The sequence below is a fragment of the Callorhinus ursinus genome, unplaced genomic scaffold, assembly GCF_003265705.2.
Source record: "Callorhinus ursinus isolate GAN/ISIS: 27379988/994484 unplaced genomic scaffold, GSC_fseal_2.0 scaffold101, whole genome shotgun sequence".
In the NCBI taxonomy this organism is placed as follows: domain Eukaryota; kingdom Metazoa; phylum Chordata; class Mammalia; order Carnivora; family Otariidae; genus Callorhinus; species Callorhinus ursinus.
The window spans coordinates 1,543,511-1,571,150 of record NW_027397163.1 but is presented as its reverse complement, the minus strand read 5'-3'; the positions used below and the strand labels follow the sequence as shown (position 1 = coordinate 1,571,150).

The 27,640-nt window shown below is 41.1% G+C and overlaps 2 protein-coding genes across 2 annotated transcripts in view; one reads left to right on the top strand and one right to left on the bottom strand.

Annotated features, from left to right (window-relative positions):
- The window catches only part of LOC112806781 (uncharacterized), a 30,755-nt gene extending 17,859 nt beyond the window's left edge, over positions 1–12,896 (top strand). The window contains 3 exon segments of the mRNA XM_073889101.1: positions 10,620–10,853; positions 10,855–11,316; positions 11,318–12,896. Coding sequence (XP_073745202.1) covers positions 10,620–10,853; positions 10,855–11,316; positions 11,318–11,510 — 889 coding nt within the window. The 3' untranslated portion in view covers positions 11,511–12,896.
- LOC112806549 (uncharacterized) overlaps positions 1–27,640 on the bottom strand; it is a 77,339-nt gene that overhangs the window by 31,042 nt on the left and 18,657 nt on the right. The gene's annotated exons all lie outside the window — the stretch shown is intronic.

Here is a 27,640-nt window from a genome sequence, read left to right as displayed (position 1 = left end):
TCAGGGTCTCCAGCCTCATCCTGGGAACTTACACAGTTCACACAGCTCACTCTGCCCCAGTCACGTTCACCTTGTCTCTGTTCCCAGACAACCAACCTTTTGTCACAGGACCTGGTCCCTACTCTTAACCTTTTGTCTCTAAATCATCTCGGCTCTGGCCCTTTCTCCTCCTTCAGGTGTAGGCTCAGAGATGTGTCTCCAGTCTCTCCCGCCCGCCTGTCATCTGAAGTGCCCTCCCGCAGTCAGTCTGCCATGTTACGCAGGTTGACTTGCCTCCATGTCGGTCACCCAGAGGAGAAAAGCTCTTCTCCATTGACTGTTTGGAGTCTTTCCTGTTTTCCCTACAGTGGAGGGCGCCCAGACTGGCTGCTGCACCTTCCTTTGGGGTTGTGTTTAGATGCTAAGGGCTGTGGGTTGCACTGAGTAGTCCTCAGGGAGACCAAGGAGCTAGGGCAGGTGCCCATTATTCTGGAAATTTCAACACCAATTGATGTAACCCTCGCATGGCTGCTTATTTTACGGGATGTACTGAAGCCTAGAAAGCCGTGCAGACCAGGGTCCCCACATGTGTCACCCGCGGTGTCCCTGCCCTCTGCCGGCCCCCGGGTCGTCCGCACTGTGCACATCGCCAGGGAGCAGCTGCATCTCAGGCAGGGGCTTTGCCTTCCAGCAGTTGATCTGCTCCGGGTCAAGGATCCGAATTTCCCTTCAGGAAGGGTGGGGACAAGGTCAGGAGCCTGAGGGGGCATAAAATAGACACGCGGAAGAACTAGAGGATCTTGTAATCTGCTGTGAGTGGGGCGAGGAGGAGAGATCTAGGGGCTTCTCTGTCTCTGATGTCCTCACTGAACTCCACCCAGCCAATCTCCATCCAGTTTTTAAACTGACTCCATGTTGTCCCCGGTTGCTCACAAGTGTTCCCAGCAGGGCCAGCTTCTTGGTCTCCATACTGAAGGCCCGGCGCCCTTGAGTTTGCCCTTGTGTCCATTACTGCTGTGGTCCCTGTGCCCAGTGGTCCCGGTGCCTTAGTCCAGTTTGCTCGTGTGTGCCTGGAGGAGAGGTCGGAAGATGGGGGGAAATGGAAGTGAGCCTGGAGGGGCCTGCAGGAGTGACGTGGGAGCGAGTGTGGGCCTCTAGATGGCCCAGCGAACGGCATGGGCATGTGTCCCAAGCATGGGTGCGGGGTTGGGAGATGTGTGCAGCCGTTGGAGAGGGGTGTCTCGGTTCTGGCAGGAGCTAGACCTGGAAGTGGGTTTATGGGTAGTTGTGGGGCTGCACGGGTCCGTCTGGGGTGCCATTGTCACAGCACGGGTTCCCAGGGACACAGAAGCTGAGACTGAGATTCGCCTGCTGGGGTTTACTGGGAAACTCGGGAGGACGGCTGAGGAGGCGCGAAGGGACTGGGCTTTGGCGGAGACACGTTACCCGGTGCTGTTGGTGGAACCGAGGCCCGAGCTGCGCCCACAGAGAGAGCTGGCTGCAGCAGGATGGTGCCTTGGTCCTGAGGGGGTGGGTCAGGAGGCGCCCCCAGCATCCGCTCCACGCAGTGACCTCCGTGGGGTCTTCTGGGCGTCCTTCCTGCACCTCATCATAGGTTTTTACTCTTCGGAAGTTACTTGGTCAGCAGGCACAGGTGGCGGTGTCTTAAACAGACACAGAGACACACGTATCACAGACCCTTTTTATTCACTCTTCTTCCATCTGTAGAACAAAACATTCTCCATTAACTGTTTCCCCCTTGTTAAGTATCCTTTTTTATGTTTTATATTCCATTTCAGAGCACAGTACACAAAACACTCTCTGTCTTCAAACCTGGCTTCAAACCACTCAGACCCCATCTGGTCAAGCTTTCTCAGCCACTGTGCTGCTGAGACTGTCTAGGGACCTCCCTTTTGTCAGTGCAGTGACTGGTTTCCTGTTCTCCCTGCTCCTGTCACCAGCATGTGGCGCAGTTGATTGCTCCCTCTTCCTTGAAAGACCGATTTTCTTTCCCTTCTCTAACGCAGCTTGTGCCCTGAGCTCTGCATCCCGTGTCTGTGTGTCTCTACATCTCTGCTGGGATGTCTAACATTTGGGCCATTTGTCCAAAAATGGTCTTGACCTTTTCTGAAGGTCCTGTACATCTTGATTAAGGGCCATCTTGTACTTCCCGGGACTTAGATACACATTTCAGCATGAACATAAAATATGTAAGAAATTACGTTATTTGCAAGTGTTAATAAGATAAGAAAAAGTTAAATGTTTACTTAAATATGGTTTCTTTTTTTTTAAAGATTTTATTTATTTATTTATTTGAGAGAGAGAATGAGAGAGAGAGAGAGCACGAGAGGGGGGAGGGTCAGAGGGAGAGGCAGACTCCGCGCCGAGCGGGGAGCCAGATGCGGGGACTCCATCCCGGGACTCCAGGATCATGACCTGAGCCGAAGGCAGTTGCCCAACCAACTGAGCCACCCAGGCGCCCTTTTTTTAAAATATGGTTTCTTTCTTTCTTTTTTTTTTTAAGATTTTATTTATTTACTTATTTGAGAGAGAGAATGAGAGAGAGAGAGTAAATGTTTACTTAAAATGACAGGAAGAATACAGTTTCTAAAATTCTTTAGAAGACCACACCCTTCCCGATCTGCCCTCCTCTCTTGCTGGTCACCTGCCACCCTGCTGCAGCCATGCTGGCCTCTTCCCCTTTCCAGGGCCCAGGCTTGCTCCTGCCTCAGGGCCCTCCCAGGGCCTGTCCCTTTGCCTAGAACTGTCTGGCCCCGCGGATGCAGGTGGCAAACACCCTCCCTCCCCCAGGTCCTCGACCTGATACCGTCTTCTCAGGGGAACCTCTTGGAACCCCCCACCTCTGCTGCCTGCCCTGCATGTTCCCTTCTGCTCCTTCCCCTTCCAAATCAGGGTCCTGGCGACAGCAGGCTCCAGGGGGAGAGCAGGTGGGAGGTGGCATATCTGTTAGGATGGCTATCAGGAAAAGACAAGAGATAACAAGTGTTGGTGAGCGAGTGGAGAGCTAGGATTTCCAGTACTCTGCGGAATAGTAATGCTGAGAGCGTGAATCCTTGCTGCTGCCTTTTTTTTTTTTTTAAAGATTTTATTTATTTATTTGACATAGAGACACAGCGAGAGAGGGAACACAAGGATGGGGAGTGGGAGAGGGAGAAGCAGGCTTCCCGCGGAGCAGGGAGCCCGATGCGGGGCTCGATCCCAGGACCCTGGGACCATGACCTGAGCCACCCAGGCGCCCCCTCTTGCCTTCTTCTTTATCTTAGAGGAGAAGCTTTCTATCTCTCACCATTGAGTATGTTAGCAGTGTGTTTTTCATATACGGCTTTGATTATGTTGGGGTAGTTTACCTCTTCCTGGTTTGTTGAGTGTTTTTATCCTGAAAGGTTGTTGAATTTTGCCATTTTCCTGCATTAATTGAGATATTCAGGGTTTTTTTTTTTCCCTTCTTTCTGTTAGTACATTCTGTTAGGGTATTGCCTTGATTGATTTTTGTATGTTGAATCATCCTTATCTTGGAGGAATAAATTCCACTTGGTTATGATGGATACCCGTTTTAATGTACTATTGAACTTGGTTTGCTAGTATTTTCTTAAGGATTTTTGATTCAGTATTCATCAGGGATATTCTGTAGTTGTGTTCTTGTATCTCTATCTGGGGTTCGTATCAGAATCATGCAGACTTTATAGAATGAGTTTGCAATGTTCCATCTTCAATACTTTGGATGACTTTTAGCAGGATATGTGTTAATTTTTCTGTAAATGTTTGGTAGAATTCTTCAGTGAAGCCATCTGGTCCTGGGCTTTTCTTTGTTGGAGATCTTTGATTCTGCCTGCATATCCTCTGTAGGTGTAATTCTGTTCACATTTGTTATTTCTTCATGATTAGGTGATTAGGTCTCAGTAGGTTGTATGTTTCCACAAATTTACCGTTGTCTTCTAGGTTATGTATTGTTGGCATGGAATTGTTCCTAGTACCCTCTTAGAGTCCTTTCTTTCTTTCCTTTTTTTTTTTTTTTTAAGATTATTTATTTATTTATTTGACAGAGAGAGAGAATACAAGCAGGGGGAACTGCAGAGGGAGAGGGAGAAGCAGGCTCTCCGCTTAGCAGAGAGCCCGATGTGGGGCTCGACCCCAGGACCCTGGGATCACGACCCGAGCCGAAGGCAGACGCTTAACCGACTGAGCCACCCAGGCGCCCCTAGAGTCCTTTCCCTAAAACTGTCTGTGTCATTAGTTGTAATGTCCCCTCTTTCATTTCTTCTTTTTTTTAACCTTTATTTCAGAGAGAAAGAGAGCATGGGGAGTGGAGGGGTAGAAGGAGGGGGAGACAGATTCTTAAGCAGACTCCACGCTCAGCATGGAGTCCCATGTGGGCTCAATTTTACCACCCTGAGATCAGGACCTGAGCCAAAACCAAGAGTCAGACACTTAAATGACTGTGCCACCCAGGTGCCTCTTTTTCTTTTTTTTTTTTAATTGGTCTAGCTAAGGGCTTGTCAGTTTGTTAATCTTTTCAAAAAACCAACTCTTGGTTTGTCGATTTTTATATTTTTATCCTCTTTAATTTACCTCTGCTGTAATCTTTCTTCCTTCTGCTAAATTGGGTTCAGATTGTTCTTATTTTTCTGCTTCCTTGAGGTGTAAAATAAGATTTCTGATTGTGATCTTTCCTCTTGTTTCATGTGAATAGTCACCATATAGATGCTCCTCTCAGTGCAGCTTTCACCACCACCGAAACGTGGTATTTTCATTTTCATCTGACGCTTTAAAAATTCCTTGTGGTTTCTTCCTTGACCCATTGCTTAAGAATGAATTGTTTTAATTTCCACATTTGATTCCTTTTTGCTGTTTGTTTCTAGTTTCAGTTCACTATGGTTAGAGAAGATGCTTTTTATGTTTTCGGTCTTCCTAAATTTGTTAAGATTTGTTTTGTGGCATGACATGAGGTCTGTCATGGAGAATGTTTCATGTGTGCTTTAGAAAACCATGTTCTGCTGTTGTTGGGTGGAGTGTTCTGTCTGGTAGGTGCATTTGGTAATAGTGCTGTTTAGGTCCTCTGTTTCCTTCTAGATCTTCTGAAACTGGGTATTGAAGTCTACTGTTATTTACTTCATATATTTGAGCGTTCTAATGATACACGCCTATGTGTTTCTAATTGTTCCATCTTCCTGGTGAATTGACCCTCTTATTATAATGTCCTTTGTCTCTTGTGACCGTTGTTGTCTCATAGTCTGTTTTGTCTGATATAATTTAGCCACCCCTGCTCTCTTTAGGATCCCACTTGCATGGAATATCTTTGTTCCTCTTTCATTTTTAGCCTATTTCTGTCCTCAGATCTGTGAATTTCAACAGTTCCGGGTCTTTGACTCACCGTTTTTTCCGACTTCAGCCTCTTGCTCGGATCCCTGCTCGGGCATGCTGTAGGGTGGTGAACGGCAGGAGCCCTGGCTAGCCTCTTTCCTCCACCATAATTTCAGAGGAAATGCATACAGTGTTTTTGACTGAGTCATGACATTTGCTTAAATGTTCTTGCTTAATAATAGTTTTTTTTCCCCATTTCCTTTTTGTCATTTTTTCAAGTATCTATTACTGTGATACGATTTTTTAATCTTAATCTGTTCAGTTAGTATATAACACCGATAACTTTTCTAATCTTGAACTGTTGCTTTATTAGTGGAATAAACAAACTGGCTTTTGTTAATGCTTACACACCTACATTTAAATGGATAAAATTATGTTTATACTTTTGAATTCAGCTATTTTATAGAGACTGGAGTTAAAGTAGCCTATGTTTTTTTCATGTTTGTACCATCTTTTTACTAGCCTACTATACAGTCATATTGACAAACCGAATTAAGTACACTTTATACATTTTCATTTTCCCAAACATACTGAAATACATGTGAATGAAAATAATGAAGAAAATCATTCAAAATTGTGTTGAGAAAACTGTTCTCATTTTGGTTAATTTGTATTGTTTATATGTGTGTGTACAAGTGCATGGATGTGAAAGTCCGTAGCTTTTATAAAAGACATCATTTCGTAAATAAATTTCATATTTTTTAGCAGTAGAAGTTATATCTTAAATATATTCCATGGCCTTCGGTTCTTTCTACACTGTCAGGCTAATGATTTAAATAGTAGAATAGTAGTAAGAATAGTAATGTTTAGGGGCGCCTGGGTGGCTCAGTTGGTTGAGCGTCTGCCTTCGGCTCAGGTCATGATCCCAGGGAATCAAGCCCTGCATCAGGCTCCCTGCTCAGTGGGGAGTCTGTTTCTACCTCTCCCTCTGTCTGCCACTCCCCCTGCTTGTGCTCGCTCGCTCTCTCTGTCAAATAAATAAGTAAAATCTGTAAAAAAAAAAAACAAACAAACTTCCAAGTTATTGCCATTGTTATCCTCATCATGGTTTTTAGATTCTGACTTCTCTTTAAAGCCTCTGTCAGTTTTGTCATCTGAAGATAACTCATTGATATCACTCAGCATATAGAACATAATATCTAATACTTTGTAGAGATAATGCAGTATTGACTTTTTACGTGTATGCTTCATTTCATGTATTGTCCACAAAAATGAGAAATCCACACTTAATTTGGAGGGTATCATAATCTCTTATGGGAATGCATAAGAAATTAAAATTAGAAACACTTAAGTTGCTCAAAATGCCATAACATGGATCTGTTGAACCCTCTACCAAATTGATACTTACACTTCTCTCTTCTCATTTTGTGTGAAGAACTTTCCCCATGGCCTTTTGGTGCAATGTGTTTTCATTTTAGGGACGGGTGACCTTCAGGGATGTGGCCATAGAATTCTCTCAGGAGCAGTGGGAGTGCCTGGACCCTGCTCAGAGGGCCTTGTACAGGGACGTGATGGTGGAGAACTACAGGAACCTGGTCTCCCTGGGTGAGGAAAATGTCCCTCCAGCAGAGGGGGTCTGCCCTTGCATATCTTTGCATTTTCCCTTGTTTGTCTTCTGGGAGCCCCTGCCCTGCTTGACTGAGATTGAAGCCCTGTTGACTCAGAAATGAAAAGCCTCATAATGTGGCTTCCTGACTTCTACTTTCCTTTCATCAGGGGTTCTAGGGTTTAAGAATGTATAAAACCATACGGCAGACTTTTAAAATATCCAGGTTCCTGTTTTCTTCCCCTGTGCTTTTGATTCAGTAGTGTTGGAAGATGGCTATACATTTGCGTGTTAGACTGTTTCTTATGCACTTAGGAGGCAAGCAGTGGAGGAATTTGTGATATATTTGTTCCAGATCCATCTGTGATATCCTCTGTCCTCAACTGAACAAAGAACTAGGATTCTGGAAAAGCCATAGCACATCATGTTCGTGTTCTTTTCTTCGTATAAGCAGGAATTTCTGTTTCTGACCTGAATATTATGTCCTTTTGGAGGAAGGGAAAGAGCCTAGACTGTGGAGGGCAAAGAGCAAATAGCGTAAAACCAAACGGGTGGGAATGTGTGACAGGTGGGAACACAGGGAAGAGCTCAGAAGGGCGGAGAGGAAGCTGCACCATTAGTAGTGTTTGAGAAACTCTGCAGTGGTAGAGTTCTTTGGGAAAACAAAGGCTTCTTTCTTGTGAGCTCTCGGAGGAAATTTTTCTCCTGGTTCAGATATCACTCAGTCTTCAGATGAGTCACTTGGGTGGCACAGTTGGTTAAGCATCCGACTCTTGCGTTTAGCTCAGGTCATGATCTCACACTTGTGAGACTGACCCCCATGTGGAGCTCCACGCTCAGCGGGGAGTCTGCTTGTGATTCTCCCTCTCCCGTTGCCCCTCCCCCAGCTCACTCTCTCACACATGCTCTCACTCAAAATAAATAAATAAAATCTTTTTAAAAATACAGATCAGTGCTGTTAGATGGTATGGAATATTGCATGTTTTATAGTACACTCAAAAGTTACTTTTGTTTAGTAAGAGATATCAACTTTGTCATGTTTATTATGAGATATCCCTTTGCATTATATTCTGTATGTTTTCATTTTGCAGTTCTCAACAATTTTGTCTCTGATCTTAGTTAATAAATTTTCAAAGAATACACTCTGAGCTGCATATATTTGGGGCCAATGAACTGGATAACTAGAGGGCACTGCATAGATAGGAAATTGCTCTATTGCTTGGCTGTTACATAACTATAGGCAGGAAATCATAATTGTGACTTCTGACGTCTTTCTCCAATTCTTCTATAATGTATTTTTCTGACTTAATATTTTAGAAGTCAGTGACCCCAACATATTTTCCAGTTTTCATATTGTGTGCTCTTTCTAGAATAGAAATCTTTCTTTTATTTTTATTTCATTTTATTATTTTAGAGACCGAGAACATGTGAGTGGTGGGAGGGGCAGAGGGAGAGGGAGAGATTCACAAGCAGACTTCTCACTGAGTGTGGAGCCTGGCACAGGACTCGGTCCCCCAACCTGAGATCATGACCTGAGCTGAAACCAAGAGTTGGACGCTTAACCAACTGAGCCACCCAGGTGCCCTGCTTTCTTTTATTCTTGAGGGGAAATGTTTAGAGCTCCACAGAGTATAATTTTCTATAACATGGTTACTTATTATTTATTGCTGGTTTTATCAAGGGTTACTAGAATTGTGATTTACAGATGTTTTATGCAATATAACTGACATGCACCACTTGTTAATGTTTTAAAATGCCTATATTTCATAGGTACAGATAATTTCATAACAGGTATTTATAAAATTTCATTTTGTAAACATTGTTTTATTAAATTTTTCATTTTCCGGGGTGCCTGGGTGGCTCAGTCAGTTAAGTATCTGCCTTCAGGTCAGGTCATGATCTCAGGGTCCTGGGATTGAGCCCGTCATCAGGCTCTCTGCTTAGTGGGGAGTCTCCTCCCTTTCACTCTACGTCTGTTTTTCTCTCAAATAAAATCTTTAAAAAAATAAATTCTTCATTTTCTCAATGCCATATTTGTTTTGCAATTCTTGATTGCCATTTATTTACATTATTCATCAGACAAACTTGTTTTGGATTACTTACCGTTGTAATAGATTATCTGTTCTTCAGCATTTATTTTTATACAAGTATACGGAAAATTATATTACAAAATTTTTTTCTCGGTTATGAGACATGTATTTACTGCCAGTTGGTACATGCTTTGGGATCATGGTGGGAAAATACCCTATCTTACAACAAGTGTCGGTGAGGATGTGGAGAAAAAGGAACTCTTGCACTGTTGGGAATGCAATCTGGTGCAGCCACTGTGGAAGAGGGTTTGGAGGTTCCTCAAAAAGTTAAAAATAGAACTACGAAGATCCAGCAATTGCACTACTGGATATTTACCCCCAAATTACAAAAACACTAATTCAAAGGGATACATACACCCCTATGTTGATAGCAGCATTATTTACAGTAGCCACATTATGGCAGCGGCTCACATGTCCATCAATAGAAGAATGGATAAAGAAGACATGGCATATATATACAGTGGAGTACCAGTCAGTCATAAAAAACTGAAATCTTGCCATTTGCGACAACATGGATGGAGCTGGAGAGTATTATGCTAAGTGAAATAAGTCTGTCAGAGAAAGACAAATATCATATGATTTCACTCATATGTGGAATTTAAGAAACAAGGCAAACAAGCAAAGGGGGACAAAAGAGGGAAGGAGACAACCAAAGAAACAGACTCTTAACTGTAGAGAACAAACTGATGGTTACCAGAGGGGAGTTGGGGGGGGGTGGGTTAAATAGATGATTAAAGAGCGCACTTGTGATGAGCACGGGTTGTTGTAGGAAGTGTTGAATCACTATGTTGTACGCCAGAAACTAATATAACACTGTGTGTTAACTATACCGGGATTAAAAAAGAAAGAAAAATACCCTTTCTTTGAGAGCTAAAAATTTTGTACAGCACGAGTGTTTTTGTCATTGAGTGTTTGAAACTAGGCTATCCTAAAATTACTTTGTCTTACGGATGAGTACTCTTTCTTTAGTAAAAAAAAAAAAAAAAAAAAAAAATCCTGTTCCTTTAGTGTTCCTAAAATTTTGCACATCATGGGAAGTTTTATAACTGTGTTCAGTATAAGTATTACTTTTGTTGTCATACTGTGTTTTCAACACACAATGTTTATTTGTGAACTATAATTAATAGGATACCTATGGCTCTTTATATCTTATAGATGTCTCTTACACATGTGATCAAGAAATTACAACCAAAGGAGAACAGTAATACAGGAGAAGTATTCCAAACAGTGATGTTGGAAAGGCATGAAGGCCTTGAAATCAAAGATTTTTACCTCAGGGAAATCCAGGAAAATATGCACGACTTTGAGTGGCAGTGGAGAGATAATGAAATAAATTACAAAGAAATGTCTGTAACCCATAAACAGTCTCCCTGATAGAAGAGATCAGCATGGTGAAAGTGATGCAGGAAATAGGCTTGGATTAAATTTTGGGATAAACTACACATGTTTCAAACTGAAGGGAAAACTTGTGAAAGTAATCAAGTTGAGAAGTCCGTCAACAATGGTTCCTCAGTTTCACCACTTCAGAGAATTCCTCCTACGGTCCAAACCAACATTGCTAGTAAATGTGGGAGTGATTTTATTCACCCTTTGACACTGACGCAAGAGCAGAAAGCACATAGGGAAAAACCTTACAAATGTCATGATTGTGGCAAAACCTTTAATCAGGGCTCACACCTCACTAGACATCAGATAATCCATACAAGAGAGGAACCATATAAATGTAATGTATGTGGGAAAGTCTTCAGTCAAAATTCAAACCTTGCAAGTCATCAGAGAATCCATACCAGAGAAAAACCTTACAAATGTAACGAATGTGGCAAAGCCTTTAGTCAAAATTCACACCTTGCAAATCACCGGAGAGAAACCTTACAAATGTAATGAGTGTTGGAAAGCCTTTAGTGTGCACTCAAGCCTAACGAACCGTCAGGTAATCCATACTGGAGAGAAACCTTACCAATGTAATGAATGTTGCAAGGCTTTTTGCCAAAGTTCGAAGCTTGTAAAACATCACAGAATACATAGTGGAGAGAAACCACACAAATGTAATGTGTGTGGTAAAGCTTTTGTCCAAAGTTCAAGCCTGGTTGACCATCAGAAAAGTCATACTGGCGAGAAACCAAACAAATGTAATGTGTGCAGCAAAGCTTTTATTGTGCTTTCAAGCCTAATAAGCCATCAGATAATCTATATTGGAGAAAAGCCTTATAAATGTAATGAATGTGGCAAGGCTTTTATCAAGCATTCACACCTTAGGCATCATGAGAGAACTCATACTGGAGAGAAACCATACAAATGTATTGAATGTGGCAGGGCAATGATCTGACATCAGGATTCACCAAAGAATTCATGCTGGAGAGAAACCTTACAAATGTAATGAGTGTGGCAAATCTTTCAGTGTCCATGCAAGCCTAAGTAAACATCAGGTAATCCATACAGGTGAGAACCTTACAAATGTACTGAACATGGCAGGGCTTTTAGGTATTGCCTTAAACTCCGGTTTCACCAAATAGCTCACATTTACAAGTGTAACAAATGTGGCAGAGTTTTAAATTAGTACTCTTCACTGGATGTGATTAAATATCCAGTAGAGAAACCGCACAAAGGTAATGTATGTGGCAAGGATTTTACCCAAAGATCAAAAATTGGGGAACGTACTAGAGCAATACCTTATAAATGCAATGAGTGTGGCAAAGCCCTTACCTTGAGTTCCAAGTATTTTTCAACAACAGAGTCCATGTTGAAGAGAAACCATGTAAATGTGGCAGAGCTGTTATCTGGGCCTCACAATGACATCAAGACATACATCTTTCAGAGAAACCACACAAAAGTAACGTGTATGCTATGGCTTTTGCCCCAACATCAAAACTGTGGAACATCAGAGAATTTATATTGGAGAGCCACCTTACAAATGTAAAGAATGTCGTAAGGCTTTCATCAAATGTCCATACCTTTGGAGTAATGAGAGAATTTATGCAGGGGAAACTACACCTATTTAAATACGCCGAATGTGGAAATGCTTTTAAGGAACAGTGTGTTCTTGGGATTCACCAATGAATTCATACTGGGGAGAATTCTTACAAATATGATAAATTTTTTGACCAATTCACAGACCACACATCAGAGAATTCAGGAATAACTCGATATAACTGGAATAATTAAGTCTTTAGTTCTCTGAGATTAACCTGAGATGTTAGTGCAGAGTAATTATGTCAAAAAATGTTAAAATTCCCATATCATGGGAACAAGGACATGTGTGGAAGTAGCTCATTATTTTCTGTGTATAAGGTATTTATTTACTTGAGTTTTCTTGAAAAGGCTACATTACTATTTATGAGTTTCAACCTGAAGTTTGAAATCTGTTGATCTTAAGCCTTCCTTATAGGCCTTTCCTGATGGTCTCTGAGGAGGAATCAAAATGAAAGGGTCTGCTTCATTGGGTGTGACTTATATCCATTTCCCTGGAACAAGAAACACAGTCGTCAGATTCACGATTGTGTGAATTTGCACTGGGGAGGGCCAGAGAATAATGCAAACCTCCATATAAGTCATCATGCTTGTTACCTTCAGGGCCCCCTTCTCTAGATGAATTAAAGGGACTGGCCTTTTCATGGGATGACAGTGCTAGTTTGTTTACTAGGGACTGATTATGTGATAGCAACAATGCAGGGGAAGATGGTAATAGCTGTTCTATACTGTCAATGACAAATGGATCTATTATTGACAGATTTCCCTTTTCTTGAAAATTGAAGAGAGCAGTTATCTGAGAAGGCAGTGGAATGGAAAGAACCAGAACAGTATGTGCATGATTCACAGCTAACTCCTGCCATTACATTTTGCTACTGTTTTCTTCAAAATGTATCATAGCTCTCATGTTGTAATTAATAAAGGTTAAATAATTTTTCCCCATAACCCTGATGGAGTCATGTTCTTTTTCCAACAAGTTTACCCCACCTCTGTAGAGTACTTCATACCACACACTGACAATGCACCATTAAGCTCTCAAAGTTGAGGGAATCTGTAACAATTTCTCTCCATGATGGAATCAAAGAACAATTTGGGGATTATATACTTACACTTTGCACTTGAGTTATTCTCTACATACTCTGCCCCAGGATATTTATGTGGCAATAATGAAAATGCCTTAACAGTGCAAGTTAAAGACTCTGATCCCCTAAAATCTGCCCCCATCCATGAATATGCACCATATGATTATATTTCTTCATGTGTTTTGTGCCCAAATAAAACCCATGGTATGCACCTTGATTTAAATAAAGTGAAAGTAGGAACATAGCATGAAAAATTTAGACATAAAATAATTTCAACAATTAGGCTAAAAATAATCTGTTTTGAACTTGGAGCACTCAAATAATTTAGGATGAACAGTATATAATGGGAACCTTTGTTTAATAGATAAACTAAAAATTTCATATATATACCCTCCAACACATCTTTTTGTTAATTTGCACTTGTGGCCATCCACTGGAATAGGTGGAACCCTCACCAAAGTTGGCTTTCGATATCGAGACTGGTGATGCCATGCACTAACAGCATTATGAGAACATGTGTTACCTAATGAAGATTTCTAGGGCGGGCACCAAGCTGGTCCAAAAATGACGTGAGGGAACAGGAAATGGTGACTGGTTTGGTGTGTTAAGGTGGTTACTGGGTGGGGCTGGGGGAGGTTACCTGCTGTGGTTTGAACTTCCAGCTGGTATCAAAGGAGGGTTTTTTTTATTAGCTTGCCCAGATGGGCAGAATAGAGGTAGTAGTGAGCCTTAAAAGATGTCAGTAGTCAACCGTCAAGAAATGGATACTCTTTAGTAAAAAAATGAATATTTACTCTTGAAACTCCTGATTTCTTGGTTGGGAAAGACAAAATTTTCTTCATGCTGATAATTTATTACATTCCCTTTCCTCCTCTACACGTAGGTTCCATTGTATGATGTGGTTGTTGAAAATGCTTATAAAATACTATTTGATAAATTGCCTTAAGATGTTCTTACACTAGTTTAATGCAAGTTGTTTGGAAATGTTTATTAGATAATATTACTAGAAGCAATTTTACCAATGATTTTAAAGGTCAATTTTGAATTAGGGTCTTAAGCAATATGTTACATGATCCATTTTTAACTGTAGTCAAATTTCTTTTTTTATTTTATTTATTTGACAGCACAAGCAGGGGGAGCAGCAGGTAGAGGGAGAAGGAGAAGCAGGTTCCCCGCTGAGCAAGGAGCCCGATGTGGGGCTCGATCCCAGGACCCTGGGATCACGACCTGAGCTGAAGGCAGACACTTAACCAACTGAGCCACCCAGGCGCGCCCCCCCCAATTTTTAATACAATTTTTCCTTCCACACATTGTGACCCAGATTATATGTTTAGTTTACATTTTCCCCCATTTTACACCAAAGGATACATAAATCAGGGGGTTGTTTTGAGATTTTGTGACATGAAAATGAACATAAGGCAGTGACAGGTAGAAAGTAGTAGGTACAAAATATGAAGAATTCTTTCAGGTCTTATGTGAAGTAACTTGAATGGCCAGATGGTTAACTGAAATCTCTTACTGTGATAGTTGGCTCTAGTCAGGTGCTTGAAAATCAAGTGTGTGGAGGTTAACAAGCACACAGTGAAGTACGTGAAAATATAATGATGAATAAGGTAGAAAGTCACCAAGATTCCAACTGTAGTTTCTGAAAAGGAGATAATCCACATTACCAAATGCCTAGGGTCACTCTGACAGTTCCCAGGGACTGATATCTGTCTCAGATCCAGAGGACCCTGTGCTGGAACATGGGCTCATATTTCTTATACGTTTTCTTTTTTGAGCAATTATACATGGTACTACTGCATTTTTAATTTCAGTTGCCAGGTGTAAATTGCTAGTATATAGAAATGCAATAGATTTCTGCATGCTTTTGTATTCTAACACCTTTTTTTTTTTAAAGATTTTATTTATTTGAGAGAGAGAATGAGAGAGAGAGAGAGAGCACATGAGAGGAGGGAGGGTCAGAGGGAGAAGCAGACCCCCCGCCGAGCAGGGAGCCCGATGCGGGACTCGATCCCGAGACTCCAGGATCATGGCCTGAGCCGAAGGCAGTCGCTCAACCAACTGAGCCACCCAGGCGTCTAACACCTTGCAAATTTTTACTTTTTCTAGAAATTTTTGTACATTCCTTTGGATTTTCTACAAATGCAACTTCAAACATGTTCCTACTAATGCTGTGACAAATTACCACAACCTGAATGACTTAAACTAACAAGTTTATTCTCTTACAGTTCTGGAGGCCAGATGTGTAACATGGTTCCCTAGCACTGTGCTCCTTCTGGATGTTCCAGGTTAGAATTTGTTTCCTTACCTGCCCACATCCAGAGGCTGCTTCCATCCTCTCCCTCATGGTTCCCTTCCTCTATCTTAAGCCAACAAGATAGCATCTTAAAACTTGTTTAGCTCTGCCCCTTGGCTTCCATCACTTCACCAGCTTCTACATGACTAACTCTTCCTCGTCCTTATAAGGACCCTCAGGACCATATCGAGTTTACCAGATCATCCAGGATAATCTCCCACCTCACGATCTTCACCAGAGCACATCTGCAAACTCCCTTATGACATTTACAGTAACACTCCCATGTTACAAGCATGAGGACGTGAACATCCTTTGGGGTGGGGGCATTATTCAGCCTACCACAACCACGATGTCTTCTGCAAATGGGTACACTCTTTTATCTTCCTTTTCTCTCTTTATCTCTTTTGTTTACTCCTCTTCCCTTGCTTCACTGGCTAGAGCTTCTAATAACATGTCAAATATCAGTGGTGAGAGTGGAAGTCCTTGCCTTGTTCCCAGTCTCTGGGGGAAAAGCATCCATTCCTTCACCATTAAGTCTGATGTTTGCTCTAAGTTTTTGTAGGAGTTCTTTATTGAATTGAGGAAATGTCCGTCTGTTCCCAGTTTTCTGAAAGTTTATATCGTAAATGGGTGTTGAATTTTGTCAAATGCTTTTTCTGTCTCAGTTGACAGGATCCTGTGATTTTTCTTCTCCAGCCTGTTAACATGGTGGGTTACACTGACTAGAATTTGAAACCCCCTTCTGTCCTCAAGTAAACCCATTTGGTCATGGTGTACAATTCTTTCTGTGTATTGTTGATTTCTACTGCTAATATTTTGCTAAGAATTTTTGCATCTTCATTTGGGATTTAGTTGGTAGTTATCTCTTTTCCCCCCTTAATGTTTTGTGTAGTTTTGGTATTATGCTAATACCGGCCTCATAAATTTAGTTGGGAAAAGTATTGCTTCCCCTTCTGTTTTCTGAAAGAAATTGTGTAGAACTTCTGTTAATTTGTAGGTTTGATAGAATTGTCTAGTGTTGTTATTGTGACTTTGTTGTATTAACATTTGTTAAGTAGAGCCCTAGAGGTCAGATGGTGAACCATGAAAAGACTACAAGGGAAAGTGAAGTGGAGAAGTTTATTACTCACAGATCTGGGGGAGCTATTCTGCACACCTGTAGGGGTCATGTGAGGAGGTTAAGGCAGCGTGTAGGCAGAGAGCTTAGGGCAGGACGTGGGGCACATGCCTTTATTAGTGTCCCTCAGTGGCGTGCTTTGGGGTTCTGGGCTAAGGCCACATTGGTCAATTCAAACCAAACACAACAAGGTTTTGGTAAGCTTGTGGGAGTGGGGGGGGGGATCTTATCTAAAGGGGCCAAAGGGAAGGCCCTGGGAGGTTGGGGAGAATGCTTATCATAGGGATCGTTGGGAGAGTTGTATCAGGAACCAACATTTGCCTGTGACTCTAACACACCACTCACTGTGCCTGCAGGTTTCTTTTTTTGGGAGGGTATTTTAAGATTACAAATTTACTTCGCAATTCAAAGTATTCCTATCATCTATTTCACATGGGTGATTTGTGGTAGGGTGTACGTGTAGAGGAACTGGTCCATTTCACCTAAGTTTTCAAGTATATGTGTGTAGAGTTTTGTATTTGTCCCTTACTATCCTTTTGATGTCTGCAGGTTGTGAAGTACGAGTCCCTGTTTAATTTGTTATGAGTAATTTGTGTTTTCTTTTATTATCTTTGATAGTTTTGCTAGCGAATTGTGAATTATATTGATCTTTTCAGTGAACCAGCTCTCTTTTATTTCTCTGTTTTCCTGTTTTCAATTTTACTTACTTTTGCTCTTGCCTTTACTATTTCCTTCCTTCTGCGTGGTTTGTGTTTATTTTTTTCCGCTCTGATTTCTTAACTGCAATTTAGATTATTCTTGGATATTTTCCCCCTTTTCTAGTGTAAACATTGAGTGCTATCAATTTCCCTCTCAGGGCTGCTTTAGCTATACCTCACAGATTCTGACATGTATTTTCATTTTCTTTCAGCCCATGTATTTCCCTTGAGTCTTCCTCTTTGACCTGTGGATTATTTGAAGGTAAGTTGTTTAGTTTCCAAGTGTTTGGAGACTTTCCTGTTAGCTTTCTGTTTTTGATTTGTAGTTGGATTCCATTGTGGGCAGTGGACAGAGTCTGTGATTCCATTCTTTTAAATTTGTTGAGGGGTATTTTTACGGCCCAGGATATGATCTGTCCTGGCACATGTTCTTCAAAAAAAAAAATGTATAATCTCCTGTGTTTGGGTTGTGTTACAAAAATGCTGATTAGATCCTGTGACCTGATGGTGGTGTAAAATTCATCAGTGTCCTGCTGGTTTTCTCTCATCGTTCTATCAATTATTGAGAGATGTGCACTGAAGTCTCGGGCTGTAACTGTGAAGGTGTCTATTTCTCCTGTAAGTTTCTATCAGTTGTTGCTTCACATATTTTGCAGCTGTTCTTTGGCGCATATACACTCATGGGTTGCTAAGTCACCTTGTTTGATTGACCCTTTTATCACTATGTACTTTCCCCTTTTTTTACTCAGTAATTTTATTTTCTCTGAAATCTATGTGGTATTAATATAGACATTCCTGCTTTCTTTTGATTGATGTTACATGGTCTAAGTTATACTATTCTGTTGACATTGTGGGTCAGATAATTCTCTGATGTGTGAAGCTGTTCACTGAAAGATATTTAGCAGCACCGCTGTCCTATACCCACTAGATACCAGTAGAACCACCACAATTATGACACAAAAAAATGTCTCCAGATCTTGGCAAATGTTTCCTTTGCAAATGTTATCGTGCCTGTATATCACCTCCACCAACGTAGAGATCAGGAAAGCAAAAGATACTAACATGCCACTTTGTTCTCAATTGCATTTAACACAGTATTACAATAAAGACCTGACATCAGAAATGTGAACTTTTTTTTTTTAAAGATTGTTCTTATTTATTTATTTGACAGAGAGAGAGACAGCGAGAGCAGGAACACAAGCAGGGGAGAGGGTCAGAGGGAGAAGCAGGCTTCCTGCCGAGCAGGGAGCCCGATATGGGACTTGATTCCAGGACCCTGGGACCATGACCTGAGCCGAAGGCAGACGCTTAATGACTGAGCCACCCAGGCGCCCTGAACAAGCTGACTTGCAAGCAGGATTTAAGGATGTAACTGTGCCTCATCTCCAGTTGGTAAAACTTACCATTAAGAAATACTTTGAGGGTTCAGGTGCCTGGGTGGCACAGTCAGTTAGGCGTCTGACTCTTGGTTTCGGCTCAGGTCGTGATCTCAGTGTTGTGAGATTAAGCCCCAAGTCGCTTGAGAGGCTCTCTCCCTCTCCCTCTGCCCCTCCCTCTCGTTCTCTGTCACAAACAAATAAATCTTTAAAAAAAAAATACTTTTGAGGGTCCAGGGCAAGTTAAAATGCTAAATCATGGCCAAGTCTAAATGAAGGACATGGCCTAATATACTTTGAAGTAACCTGCAGCTGATTAAAGTGTCTCCTGTGGAATTGCTCCTTTGGGACAAGATGGCTTACTGAATAGAAAGCACAGGTATGGCTCTGCTAGAGGACCCTGAGAAGCTCAAAGACCCTGAAAGAAATATGAAGAGTTCAGCATGTCTGGCAAAACATGGTTGTAGCTAATGGAAAATGTAGCTGTTTGGTATCACATAAGTGCTATTTAAAAATATCACGCTGTTGACGGAGCACCAAGTTTGCACTATAAAGAAACTGATCTCGTCGATGTCCAATAATCTTTGGGACTGTACAATTTGATGGGAAGGAAGTACCTGGGGAAATGTTGTATGAGGAAGGCAGAGTTTCTAATACTCTAGCAGGAGTAATTAGCTGAAGTCAAGAATAGTGAAACACAAAGGACAAATGACTAGACGGCTATTCTCAGGAAAAAAGCAGGAGCTGAGGAAAGGATCATTCCTCATTCCTACCCCTGTTTGCTGTGGACCAAAGACTACTGGGTCCGTCCTTTCTTCTTCTTTTCTGAATGGAGGGTTTATTGAGGTTTTTCTCTGTTCCACCATAATGTGTTATGAGTGAGGACTCCACATGAGGCTCTCAACCAAGAAGAATCTCACAAGACTATTATGACACCCTCATATGTTACTGAAGCCATGTTTGTGTAGTTTTTTTTTTCTTTTGGGACAAAGATAAGTATATTTTGTGTAAACAAAGAAGGGAAAATTATTTCCGGTAGAAGTTGTACTATCATATATTGTAATACCATTTCCAATTTAATTATCACCCTCTTGTGCGAGTATGCATGTCTCCCCTTGACTTAGGTAACCCTTCTCTTTGAGGGTAGCCCGATTTATAGCCAGCTTGACTGATTTGGCCAGCTTGGCTGATTTGGCATATTTTAATTGTAAATGTAAGCTTTAAAAGCTTTGTTTGCTCCTTCTAATCCTCTCTTCTCTCTGGTGCAAGAATGGTATATCCCACATACACTCAAGTTTTACCCTGAGTCCCAGACTTAAATGGCAGAACCAAGCAAGAGGTGACAGATGTGACAGGAGAGAGAAATAAATGTTTGTTGTTGTAAGACCATGAGAATGCAGGGATATTTTTTTTACCATAGAAAATCTAGAAAGCTGACTGGTACTTTCAGTGACCTTTTCTTTTCTCCTTACCCATCTTAACCTCCCAAAGTCATTATCTCCAGTAATTGTACCACCTTTGAAATCATGTTTTCAGTTAATTCCCTTCCTGTATTATCACCCTTGTTTCTTCCATTTTATATTCTCTACTTCCATTAGAATATCCATTTATTTTTAATTCATCTATAAACATATTGCCTTTCATCATCTAACTACCCCCAGTGGACTGTGTTCTCAGTTATAACATTTCTTGACTGGTTTATCATAATCAGATATTTACAAATAATCTCAAGAAACTTGCCTTCTTTCACTGTGCTGCGTTCACCTGACTAAGCAAGCCTCAGACCCAGATGAGCTCACTTATCAGTTTACTTCCCATTATAAGCAGGAGGCTCACACTGATCCGTCCAACACCCCAAGCAAACAAAAAAATGAAAGGTACCTTAGGCTTAGGTGTTCTGTTGCTATCCCTTTTCCAAGGGTGTTTTTCAGTTTCTCCTGCTGTGGTGGCAAATTATGAAATGTTCTGCTTTCATTTTCATTCAATTCAGGATACATTCTAATTTTTTTTTTCCAATTTCTTCTTTGTCCCAGGGTTAGTCACAAGGTCATTATTTTCCAAATATTTGTGGATTTTCCAGAGATTTTTCTGTTACTGATTTCTATCATAATTCCGTTGTGGTCACAGACATATTTTGTGTGAATTCTTTTAAAATTTAGCAAGACTAGTTTGATGGCTGAGACTATGGTTTCTCTTGGTAAAGTACTGCGTGCACTTTTAAAGATTGTGTGTAATCCCCTTGCTAAGTGGAGTGTTCTTTTAAAGAAAAAAAGTCAGTTTTCCACCTCCGGTGTAGGGAAAAATCCGGTTCTTCTCTACTGTGTGCTTCTTTCTTCTGTGTCTCCCTTACTATTCCCACAGAACACTTCATATCTGACACTTCTAGTCACAAACTTGTGGAGGTTTTCCCCCACACCAACAGGCCAGTCTCCGACATCAGCTGGGTGTCCTACAATGAACCTCAACTCTGACACTATCTACCTGGATACCTCCTGCCCCTCAAAACACTTTAGACACCAGTTGCAAGTCCAGGTTGACACCTGTGCTTCTAACAACTGGCTATAGATCGGAGGTTCCAACAATCCCCCCCATTGGCTTTAATTTGCTAGAACAGCTTACAGAAGTCAGGGAAACACATTTACCAGTTTATTAAAGGGTATGATAAAGGATACGGATGAACAGTCAGATGAAGAGATACATAGGTGAGATCTGGGAAGGTCCTCAGTGCAGAAGCTTCTGTCCCCATGGAGTTGGGGTGTGTCACCCTCTGATTGTGTTTACCAGCCTAGAAGTTCTCCAAACCTCCAACTACTGGGATTTTAAGGAGGTTTCCTCACATATGCATGACTGATCATTAACTCCATTTCCAGCCCCTCTCCTCTCTCTGTAGATGAGGGGATGGGGCTGAAGGTCCCAAGCTTCTAATCATGGCTTGGTTTTTCTGGTGATCAGCCCCACCCGGGAGCCCACCCAGAGTCGCCTCATTATAACAAAAGATGCTCCTAGTGCTCTTATCACTTGGGAAAATATAAGGGTTTTAGGAGCTCTGTGCAGGAACCAAAGGCAGAGCCAATATGTATTTTCTGTTATCTCACGGCTCTGTAAATGTCAGTTAGGTCAGTTTCATGTTACAATTGTCTAGGTCTTTATTTTCTGTCTGCTTGTTCTATTATGGAGAGAAGGGGCATGGAAATTTCTTGACTGTGACTGGATTGGTCTGTATTGTGGTCCTGTCTGCTTTTTCAGGGTTTTGAGTTCTGCTGTTGGGTGCATGGTTTAGGATTCTCAAGCCATTCTGGTGACTTTATCCCTTTATAATCATGAAAGAGATTTCGTAATTACTCCTGGCTGTATTATTTGCTCTCTCCTTTTAAAAAGATTTTATTTATTTATTTGACAGAGAGAGACACGGCGAGAGAGGGAACACAAGCAGGGGGAGTGGGCGAGGGAGAAGCAGGCTTCCCGCCGAGCAGGGAGCCCGATGCGGGGCTCGATCCCAGGACCCTGGGGTCATGACCTGAGCCGAAGGCAGATGCTCAACGACTGAGCCACCCAGGCGCCCCATATTATTTGCTCATTAACTAACTTTGATCTTAATATAGCTACCCTATTTTTAATAGTGTTTATCTTTTCTCCATGATTTTTCATTGTCCCTTAATTTTCGAACTGAATTTCTTGTAGGAAACATTGTCGGTCTTCAAAAATCACAGTTGACAATTTTTGCTTTTCATTGGGGTCTTTAAAGATTTTTTATTTACTTATTTGACAGAGAGAGACACAGCGAGAGAGGGAACATGAGCAGAGGGAGTGGGCGAGGGAGAAGCAGGCTTCCCACCGAGCAGGGAGCCCGATGCGGGGCTCGATCCCAGGACCCTGGGATCATGACCTGAGCCGAAGGCAGACGCTTAACGAGTGAGCCACCCAGGTGCCCCTCATTGGGGTCTTTAGACCATTTCCTTTTACAGATATTATATAGATTTAAATTATCTTGCTGTTGGCTTCATCATGTCTCCTTTGTTCTTTCCCCTTTTTCTCTCTTCTTTGAAATAACTGAATTTTTAGAAATGGTTTTGTTTTAAATCTTTTTTGATTTACTGGTGTTAACTATAGCTATTTTTTAAGTGTTTGCTTTAGGGGTTGTACTACACAACTTATCAGTCTACCTTCATGTGACTTGACACTTATTCATATAGAGCATCAGACCCTTCCTTTCCATGTGTACTTCCATTTCTCCACTCCTGCCCTTTGCTATCATTATTATAGGTTTACTATTATATATGCTATAAACATATGTACTAGACTGTTAGTTTCTTCAACAGCCCACTGTATTTTAATGAAAAAATTTTTAAAGATTTTATTTATTTAATTGACACAGAGAGAGAGGGAACACAAGCAGGGGGAGTGGGAGAGGGAGAAGCAGGCTTCCCGCCGAGCAGGGAGCCCGATGCGGGGCTCAATCCCAGGACCCTGGGATCACGACCTGAGCCGAAGGCAGTCGCTTAACCAACTGAGCCACCCAGGCGCCCCAACAGCCCACTGTATTTTAAAGAGATTTGAAAATAGGAAGTCATTTTTAATTTACACATATACTTATTCTGGTGCTCTTAATTCCTTTGCATAGATCAGGAGTCTCCAACCTACAGAACATGAGCCAAATATAGCCTACCATCTGTTTCTAGATGAAGTATAATAGGAATGCCGCCACACCTATATTTAGGTACTTTTGATCCGATAAGGACATATTGGAATAACTGTAACAGAAACAGTATGGGTTACAAAGAATAAAATATCTACTATCTGTTCCTTACATAAAAAGTTTGCCAACCTTGCACAGTTACATTCTCATCACATCTGAATTAGTATAAAATTTGGTATATTAAACATAACTAAAAAGTCAATTTTGTAGTCAAATATTAGGCACTGGTAACACAAGATTGGTCTCAATTGGAAGAGTAAAACTAGGAATAAATGGGAATCAGTAGGTCTTGTACTCATGAGGAAAACATATGAAATATGTGTTGTTACTATTCAGTTTGAAAGTACAATATTATATGGTAAAAAAAAATTATGATATGGACATTGAAGATATAACTGAGGTGTAAAAGACCCACCAGTTTTACTTGATGCACATTCATAAGTGGAAATAGCAATATACCCCTGGCTGGCTACAGGGGTGTAGACAACAGGAAAAGTGTGTATCTTAAGAAGTCCTGGGATCAAACCTCTCAGATAGTGGTTTTTTTTGTTTGTTTGTTTGTTTTTTTAAGATTTTATTTATTTGACAGCAAGAGAGAAAACACAAGCAGGGGGAGTGGGAGAGGGAGAAGCAGGCTTCCCGCCGAGCAGGGAGCCCGATGCGGGGCTTGGTCCCAGGACCCTGGGATCATGACCTGAGCTGAAGGCAGACGCTTAACGACTGAGCCACCCAGGCGACCTGTCCTCTCAGATAGTTTTGACAAATGGTATTTACTATCTTTCCATTAATTCATTACCCCACCCCTGAGTTCTCTTGGTAGTGGTAAGGCTGCCATAAAGAAATATGTGCATTCTCCAAACAGGTCATCATTATTTTGGATCTATTACGTATCATCTTAAGTACTCTGGGGAATTTTGTTAAAATTTAAAAAATTTTAACTATAAGGAGTCCCAGATTTTATTTTATTTTATTTTATTTTTTAAAGATTTTATTTATTTATTTGAGAGAGAGAGAATGAGAGATAGAGAGCACGAGAGGGAAGAGGGTCAGAGGGAGAAGCAGACTCCCCGCTGAGCAGGGAGCCCGATGTGGGACTCGATCCCGGGACTCCAGGATCATGACCTGAGCCGAAGGCAGTCGCTTAACCAACTGAGCCACCCAGGCGCCCAGGAGTCCCAGATTTTAAATGTCTCCAGTAGAAGCTTACTATTTCACCAAGCCACATACGGTAGCCACAATTGCGGTAAATATGTTCCCATTCTGACAATCTTCTGTTTCCTCTATCCACTCGCCCTTATTTGTATTTGCATGATACACTTTCAGTGATTCTGCTCAAATGTCACTTGATCATATGGGCATTGCCAGAAAACTGTTTAAATTAGGAAACCCTACAAGTCTATCACCGTACATGAACATACTTATGAACTTAGCATTATCATATTTTATCCTTATAGACTTATCCCTTATGGAATATAAGTAAACATGTAATTGTGTTTGTGGGACCAAATTCCCTATTCCTGTAACTTTCTAACTTAGTATTCTGAACATTTTGTCATAAATTCTCATGCTATATTTTGTTCACATTGTGAATTTTAGGCAACATGTGCCAAACAGCTCTAATTCATCAGTGAAGGGATTATTTTTTTAAGATTTATTTGGGGAGGGGGAAGGGCAGAGAGAGAGGGAGAATCTTGGGCACACTCCCCGATGAGTGCAGAGCCTGATGTGGGACTGTCTTGTGACCCTGAGATCATGACCTGAGCCAAAATCAAAAGCTGGATGCTTAACTGACTGAGCCACCCAGGCGCCCCTGAAGGGATGTTTTAATAAAGCTTTTCTAAGCTACAAAATTTTAAATTCAGGAACCCCTTTCAAATGTTCCATTCTACTCTCAATACAAAATATGAATCTTATTTGTCAGGACAGTTTTTGTGAGTGACAGACCTCCTGGAAAACAGTGGCTGAAACAAGTAGGTGGTTTATCATTTCCCAAGTAACAGGAAGCCCAGAGTTGTAGTGTTGGATGTGACAGGTCCCCTGGGCAGTTCTCTGCCTGCTCTACCTCCATTAGCAGCCTTCTCTCCTTATAGCAGGACGGCCACTGTATGACCGAGGGTGAATGGTGAGGGGCAAAGCCCTTTTCATCATTAGGTTTTGTCTTGCTTATGTGGAAATGATAATCCTAGTAAGTTTTTCCAATTAGCTAGAAATTTTAATAATGCAATTCTTAATAAGGATATTAGGGATTTTTCAAATCTCATATTCACACCTAAACAACAGAAGGTAAAAGAAAAAGGTGTTAGAGAAAACATTTTGCAGACCAAATTAAAAATACCCCTTATTAATATTAAATGACAAGGTAGTCAAGGGTAACTGGGAAGAGACAGATTTTATCAGCGGACTTTGTTCTTTATCCTTAAAGTATGTTCCATGCAACCCATGACTTGATAGGTGTTGCAAATGAGATTCAAAAATTACTAGTTCAGCGTTTTCTAACTTAAAGATTTATTTCCTTTGAAATTTATTATAAGTTAATTTATCTGAACCTAAAACTAAAATAATTTGCCAAGTTTCAATACAGATATTCTGATTCTAGTATCTTGGCAGAGAAATGAAAGGACTGATTTTGAGATTCCATTCATTCCATTCTACCTTAAAGTGAGAGATCTACAAAAGGCTTGTAGATGGGACACACTCTATCACTTCCACATGTATTTTAATATTAGACTCTAACTTAACAATATAACTGTGACATCATAAGTGGAAAAATACCTTAGGTAATTTATCTAAACAGTATTTCACCATTTTCATCAATCATATTGTGCTGCGGGGTCTGTACGTGCACCAGGAAAACGAAGGTAGTGTGTTAGCATGAGGAAGACTGTGGTCTTTCCCTACAAGTCAGGAGTAAACAGCTAGTCTGACTCCATTTTTGATGTCTGACGAACGATACCTGTTAGGCCTCATTATAACCTCTTACTATGCTGCCCATCTGGGCAGGGCAAGCTCATAAAGCCCGAGAGCCCCTTCCCTTGGCATTAGTTGAAAGTTCACACCATAAGTGAGTGCCATCACCCCAGCCCCACATAGTATCCATCATAACGAGCCAGTCATCATTCCCTGTGTTCTCTAGCCATTTTTAGAACAACCTGAGGAGGTCTATCCTGCTCTCTCCAGAAAGCATCATTATGTAATAAACGTTCTCATAACACTTTATTGTATGAAGTCCTCATTCATGACATCCAAACATCCTCTTCCAGTGGAGTAAGCACAAGTGCAAACTAGCAAAAAATGTTTTAGAGGGTAAATATATGAGACTGCTAGTTATCAAAAGAATCCCATTGTGTCAATCTTCGTTCTTGAGAGTAAACTTGACGAACACTGATCTTTTCAACTTATTTCCCTCAGCACTCCAGCACAAAAGAGATTATCTTTATTTCTGAAATCTTCTTTTATTTCCTAGTACTTTTCACATGCTTACTATTTTTCTATTTTCATTTCATGTAAAGGTGCAACCCATGGGTCCCATTTCAGCACAAAAGAAAGGCATGTAGAAATGTAATCGTAGTGTGTGTTCATGAACAGGGAGGCAGGTTTTTAGAGGGTGAGAGTTTGAAATTGTGTAGCTTTCAAATTGAAATTATGAATATGTATTTCCAAGACTGTAAGGTGTGTGAATCTAACATGGAAAAAAGTTGTTAGGGATGACATTCAACTTAGGGAGCCCAAGGATGTATTATTAGTGTTCACTATAAAATGCCCCGATGAGGTGTGGGATGCACTTGGGCTAATAAAAGGCACGTGGTTCATTCAGTGTTACAAAAAAGGGTTTCTATTTTACTTATTTAGATATGAGAATTTATAATATCCTAAATAAAATGGTATCAAAATGCAATTTCAGTGGCCAAATTTGAATCCTTCACAAGCGTACTACTCTGGTTCTTTTGATTAAAATGTCCTCTAGAACTTTCTCTTCAGTTTCCAAAATTAAGACTAATTTCTACTAATCCATGATACACAACTATTACCTTTCAAAAGAGAGATCATCATTCCCCCTCCATTTTCTCTACCACATATGCCAACCCCAGTCACCTGTCCTACTCACATGACAATCTCATCCTCAGGGTCCTGGCCTACGCTGTTTTATCATCTTCCTTCCCTGTAATCATCAACGAAGGCCCTCAGTCATACCACCAAATCCAGAGAAGAGGCTGTGATCACAGAAAACATGGCAACTTAGGTAACAGTTTTACACTATTCCCTGCCACTCCCTATGCTCTCAAACTTAACACCATACCGTATCTTAAAATCAGGGTCCTAGGTTTTCCTGGTTACATAGGTATGAATAAGCCCCAGCTAATGAACTAGGTCCTTTCACCTTACCGATCCCTTCTGAGACCATCACGGT